The 6,984-nt window shown below is 41.2% G+C and overlaps 1 protein-coding gene across 1 annotated transcript; it reads left to right on the forward strand.

Moving 5' to 3' along the window:
- Positions 1 to 5,390: 5,390 nt before the first annotated feature.
- Positions 5,391 to 5,701, forward strand: LOC119572079 (RAB11-binding protein RELCH homolog; the record flags this gene model as incomplete). The annotated part of the gene is given in 1 exon segment (XM_037919080.1): positions 5,391 to 5,701. A coding segment is annotated over 1 exon segment (292 nt), but the record flags the coding sequence as incomplete, so codon positions are not given.
- Positions 5,702 to 6,984: the final 1,283 nt, after the last annotated feature.

A 6,984-nucleotide genomic window follows, 5' to 3' on the forward strand; every position in this document is an offset into this window, starting at 1 on the left:
ATCGGAATGGAAAGCTCCAATTGTCTTAGTGAAAAGGAAGGATAATTCACACCCAAGGTTGTGTGTGGATTACCAGGCTATGAATGCTAAAACGAGACTGGAGTTTTATCCTTTACCTTTAATTGAGGATATCTTGTATCAAGTTAGTCAAAGTAAGTGGTTTTCCACACTAGATTTGAGGAGTGGATATCATCAGGTGCCACTAGACAAGGATTCTAAGGAGAAATCGGCATTCTCCACACACCTAGGGCATTATGAGTATAATGTTATGCCTTTTGGATTGTCCAATACCCCAAGGACATTTCAGAGACTAATTAACAGAGTGTTCAGTGGTTAAGTTGGGAAAGGATTGCAACTATTTTTGGATGATATTGCAATCTATAGTGATGATATTGAAACTCACTTATCCATATTGGAGGAAGCTTTACAGAGACTGATACAAGCTGGACTGAAGGCCAGTCCTGAGAAATCACACCTATTCCAAAAGGAAGTTAATCTTCTTGGACATAGAGTGGGACAGAGGAATGTGAAGCCTACGCTAGACAAGTTAGCGGCAGTACGTAATTTCCCAAGACCCAAGAATCGTAAAGAGGTACAGAGATTCTTGGGGTTAAGTGGCTATTATCGAAGATTTGTCAATGGATACGCCAAGAAAGCTAATGCTCTGACGAAGTTAACTTTGGAGAAAAATCCTTTTGTCTGGGGTGATGGACAGGAAAAAGCATTCAATGTTCTAAGGGAGAACTTGGTAACAGAACCAGTACTTAAAGCACCTGATTTCAGGAAAATTTGGTACCTGAGCACAGATGCCAGCCAAGGAGCTATTGGCGTGGTGCTTACGCAAAGGTATGAGGACCATTTTTGCCCTGTTGCATACTACAGCCGACAGCTGAAGGCAGCTGAGAGTAGATATACTACAATGGAAAAAGAGGCCCTAGCCATAATAGAAGCCTTAAAAAAGTTTAAATCCTTGGTTTGGGGATTGGAAGTAGTGGTTCTGTCTGACAATAGATCACTTCACTGGTTGTTCCACAAGGCAAAGGATGGTAATGCGAGAGTTACGAAATGGGCTCTAACTGCTCAATCCTTTGGGGCAAATATCATGTACTATCCAGGAAGACTCAATGCCGCGGCAGATGCTCTATCCAGGATTGAAGTTCCTGAGGGAATAGAGGCCGAGGTAGTGGAACGTACATCACAAATGATCATTGACAAAGCAGAGAACTGTCAAATTGTCTGTATTTTGGCAGTCGAGCTGTCAGGAGAGATGTCTGAAGAGGAACAGGACGAGGAGGAAGATGGGCCACCTTGGTCATTGGAAGAGATGATCAGAGAGCAAAGGGAAGATCCTCTATATAGACCTGTCATCCGGTATCTCAAGGATGTGACTCAAATCAATCGGAAAAAGGTGGATCCGAATTTGGAGGTAATGGACTTCTTTATGGACCAAAAGTTACTTTACAAACAGGTTCAACACTGGAATTTGATGAGGAAAGTCGAGGAGGTGCTTTGCGTGCCAAGGAGCTTAATTTACAAAGCTTTAGCATTAGTCCATTTAGCACCATTGGGAGACCATGGGGCCAAAGAAAGAACCAAGTTCTTTGCAAAAAGGTTATTCACTTGGCGTGAAATGGATAAAGACATTAGTAGGTATTGTCAACAATGTCTTACGTGCCAAAGGTTTAAGGGTCGTGGTCATCCCTTAACTCCTTTATGAAGATATCCAGTACCAGAGGAACCTTTTCAAACTCTAGCTATGGACCTGATGGGACCATTTCCCCTTACAGAAGCAGGAAATAAGTATATATTGGTGATTACAGATTTCCTCACCAGATTTGCGGTAGTGAAAGCACTCCCGGATAAAACTGCAGAAGCAGTAGCTAAGAGTATTTATGGAATATTCCTGCAATATGGAGTCCCGAATTAACGGACCAAGGAAGGGAATTCAGGAATAAGTTTTTAAGGTGTATGGCAAAGACGTTAGGGTTTGATCATCATCAGATTGTAGCATATCGTCAAATGGACTCTGCGAGGGGACCAATCAGCAAGTATTAAGCATTTTACGTGGTCTAGTAGATGGAAAGGAACATTACTGGGACCAGTATTTAGCTGAAGCACAATTGGCTTTGAATGCAGCCTATCATAGTGCTATTGGAGATACAACATACTATGTGATGTTTGGCAGGGATGCTAAAACACCAGCGGAATGGTGGACAAGACCCACCACAAGTTATAGACTACCAAATGAAGACTTTGTGGCCACACGAACCCAAAGATCTCAGGAAGTCTATGAATACGTAAGAGATAATTTGTTAAGGGCAGCAGATAGACAATGTAAAACCCGAATGAAGAAGTCAAAAGATACTTCCTTACGAGAAGGTACTAGTCTTTGTGAAGGCCATTAGAAAGAAAGGGGACTCTAAACTATCACCCAAATGGGAAGGACCATATGGGGTTGTCAAGGAGGTGAAACCATTTGTTTACCAATTAAGAGATTTACAAACCAGGGGGTTTAGAGAAATCCATTTGAAAAAAATGAAGGTGGCTTTGGAAGCGATCATACCTAGAGCACTAGCACCGGGAACTAGGAAACCTTATCCAGGGATGGGACCAGGAGAGGAGTCAATCATCCCTGAAGGCACTCAGGAGGAAGAAGAAGACAGGGAAATGGAGTACCTTGTGGATTCTCCCAAACCAGTGGGCGTGGGGTCTGAACTGGCACATGCAACGGAAGCTCAAACTAGATGAGGGACCGGATGTAATTGGAGACCATGATTCCAATAATGAACCCTTTTCAAGAGTTACCTATGATCTTTGTAATAGCAGAATGGATAACCCAAACAAGACAGATTCCCACAATGCTTCTGCAAGTAATGCTGAGGGTGAGAGCAAAATGAATGAAGGAATGAATGAAACTCCTGGGAGGAATGTTAGTCCTGAGCATGCGGGTAGGGAACCTACGCATGAGAGACGTACTAGTGGATGTACGCGGTATGGGCCAGGGTATTATGCACGGTTGCATAAGGGACCATATTTGGACTAACTACATAAATATATATGCATGATTACACATGACCACACCACACACCCCAACACTTATATTATATAAACATATGTTAGCGGAGGACGTGGAGGTCACCCACATGGAATTAAATTTTGTACTTTTTGCAGATATTGAGCCATGTTTGGGAGGGATGTGCATGCTGATCCTGGAGGCTTGCCTGTGGACGGTTTGTCAGGCAGAGGGCATTCCACCTCTTCTGGGTGTAGCCCTAATTAGAAGAGAGGAGGAAGTCCTCACCGAGAACATCCACAGGAATGTTGTGCAATATCAGGATCTATGACCAGCCACTGAGACTCTGGAATGACTCAAGATGGCGCTAGAGGTGGTATCTACCGTTGTCGAGGGAAAGAAAAACGTTTCGGCTCAAGGAGAAGCTCGATTGCGTCTAGCTGGAGCATCTTTTGGAGGTGTAATTAAGGGTTTTGCCGAAATGGAACTGGTTAGATGTAGTGATATATTTATCTTCACTATAACGCTCAATATTCCCCAACCAGTCAAATGGGAGTTGACTGAGGTAGCATCAACTTACTAAGAGGCAAAAGATTACTTGCATTAAAGGATTTACCAAATCACATAGCTCAAACTGACTCTGAAGTTATAGAGTTTAGCAATGGAATGCTGGAAGGGTGCATGAAGTCAAGGGAATTTATGTTGTGCCCTAGAGCTTTAACATCACCGATCAGTTTGACTGAGTCATGTATATGTAAATGGGAGAGGCTTCCCAGGGAAAGTAAGGTTATTCCCACGGAATGCAAAATAGAATGGGTGATAGAGTTCACGCAAATTTCTCGGTATATGTTAAGGTATTACAAGATGGAATGGAACCCATCTTGCCCAGAGATCTAAGGGTAATTCAAGATCAATTTAATCAGTCAAAAGAGAATTTGGACAGGGTAAACACATCTGTCAATGGCCTTGTGAAGACAATTGCTTCCATGGACCAGGATAATGCTGTTCTGTTTGGTCGGACAGATAATCATTATTTCACTAGATTAACTCATGGGTTGAGGTAGTCTTGGGACCTGTTTTAGTGGCTATTAGCCTTTGTTTTACCTTATATCTCTGGAGGCGGTTGAGGAAGGAGAGTGAGAAGAGGTTATCATTGTCAAGGGCGATAGAGTCATTGGTTGGCTCAGCTCTGCAACCTCTCTCCCACTCACCGTGTGCACATAGACCTAGGAGGTCTATGTCAACCGATACTACTCCCTAAGTTCTGAGAGCTTCTGGGTAAGACCGATTGGTGGTTTTCTCCTGAAGTCATAGGACGTGTGATTTCAGAGGGGAGCATGTCAACGGCCAGACTTATGGTAGCAGCGTAGAATGGTATTTTATGGGTAATCCTGACATAGTAAGACCGCTATACACCATAGAATTGGATTTTCTAATGGTTGTATGGTAGATGGAATGGTAGTTCAGGGGAACTCCACATTCCATTGAAGCTACAGAGTGTGATGTTTATCCTATGGTGTGGATAAGCCTTTGGGGTTTTGCAGGGCACTATAGACACTTTGTCTCGGGGACATAGGGGTGATAATCTATAGGCCTTGTAAACAAGGGCACCATTGTGCTCTGGGCTGGGTCAGGACAGTCAGGAGAGGCCAGGGCGCTGGCGTGGCACTTGTGCCGCAGTTCAGTACTACCTGTCGTCGAACATGGGCGTTCGCGAGGGTTTATCTTGGGTATAATCCCGAAATTCCGGTTAAAATCGTACTGAATTCCGTGTGACCATACGAAGTAGACGAGACATCCATCGTATTCTCCAAGAGGAGAAATTGGACTCGTCAGGAGATGAGAGAATTTCCTTGTATAAGTAAGTACACTATTAAATGTACAAAGTTATTTCATGTGTTTATAATAACCAATTTAGATAATACTGAAATAAGTGAAATATACAAAAAGGGAAGTCACACGTAAAATTGGACGTATTATTCTTAAAACAAGCACTGAGCCCGCTCCGGGGAGAGTGGATTAAAATTCTATTATCCAGTGGCCTGTATGCAGGAATATATTTAGGTTATATTCCACAGACACTTACTCAAGGAAGTGTCTGGGGTGGTAAGAGAAGTATAACCTCAAATAGAGCGCTAGGTAATAGTAGATATCTCTGCTTTTCTCTAATTCTGTATTGTCTTTAATGTAAGAAATACCATATGAACTTACTATAAACCTACCTTAACGTTCGGCAGCACATCTCATTGTAAAAAAGATAACAATATCTTACATGATTGACTTTTTTTGTGTGATCTATCATGGAAATTTGAATGCAATTGTTTCAATAATAAAAGTCAGCTGATAATAACGAAATTAATTACGCTCGTATCTTAGCGAAGTTAGTGTTTTTGACTATGGCGGATACCAAGAGTACAGATACTGAGACACTTGAAGATAAACGAACTAATATAGATGTTAAAAACCGTGAACGATGTGTATATTTAGCATGGGATGATGTCGCATCAAAACTGTTACAAGATAAATTGTTATTAACAGCCTTGGAGCTGCACACTGAGCTGGCCGAGGCGGGGTTCGAGCTGCCAAGACTGAGAGATTACTTTTCAAATCCTTCAAACTTCGAGCAGAACACCTCTAAGACACATGTCGAATTGCAATCTTCAGCTCAGCAAGGCGGGCTGTTACTGCGTGAGTATTTAGTGTGCCAAGCTTGGACTGAATAAATATTACCAAGAGGGCCATCCACTTCCAGCAGGGCAACTGTGAGTGAAGTATTAGTGTTCCAAGTTTATATTTAACATTCAGTTTGATGTGATGTTCTGTGCATATCTTAGCAAGAAAGGATTTGAGGTTATGGTTTAATCTGTAGCAGCTGCAGAGTATAAGGAAAAAAGTAATAGATAAGTAAATTCTGACTGACTTCTAGTCCATAGTTGTCACAACCTAGTGACTATATTTACAGTAAGGTAATGCGATGTCTACTGACTAGTTTTACGGGAGTTCCGGTCACACATGAGTAGTGTGGAATTTTCACTCTACCCATGGCAGAGTACTGTGATTTCAGCAGAGTTTGAGAATTCCACACTGCGCTCATGTGGATGGAACTTCTGGAAAAATAGTCCTCACATTATGATACCGTAAATGTAGCCACAGCCATCTAAGAAACTTCTATTCTATGTACTTCAGTTTCAATTGGAAAGTCACCAAAAACTGTATTGCCATCAGGTATCCTTTCTACTCTTTAGTAAACAAAACACTGAATTTGTTTTTTTACTTAACATTTTTGTTGTTGTTTATTTACACAATTATATACAATAACATTCTATACATGCACATTTTCATGACCAGGATTTTTTATAACTCTGAGCCTTCACTCTGTGACAAGCTCTATCAAGCAATGTTTTGTTTACATTATTGTGTCAATTATGGTCTATTTTTAAAACAATATAGTGGCAGAACTAGACATTTGTATCCATCTTAGTATGATATCAAAGCTCATCAAGTGCCCCAAATGTTGAAAAAAGTGCAATTAAGATAACAAGGAAATCCAACAATTCAAAGAAGAAATGAAAATGTTGATGTTCATACAAAGATGTGTAGGTCTTAGAGAAAAATTTAGGTTAATATTATCGAGAGCAATGCATGGAGATAGAGGAAAATGGACATTGCCATCTTGTAGAGCATAAAAAATAGAGTGGGAAGCAATACAGGTTAATCTGCAGCAGCCTTATGTTTACTGGAAAATAACAAAAATAGACCCCTTGACGTGTGACGTATGAATGATTTTCAAAACAACATGAGCGCGCACGCAGATGGGCAAAAGATTTTATAAACACACTGTCGCACACTTGTTTGCTGTTGCGATCATAGCCTATATGTTCAAGATATTGCATTTATTTGGTATTAAAGCATTCCGTGAATCAAAAAAGGCTCACGAATCACTTTCAGATTATTGTATTGCTCTTGAAACG

Source organism: Penaeus monodon, unplaced genomic scaffold, assembly GCF_015228065.2.
Source record: "Penaeus monodon isolate SGIC_2016 unplaced genomic scaffold, NSTDA_Pmon_1 PmonScaffold_9553, whole genome shotgun sequence".
NCBI lineage: Eukaryota > Metazoa > Arthropoda > Malacostraca > Decapoda > Penaeidae > Penaeus > Penaeus monodon.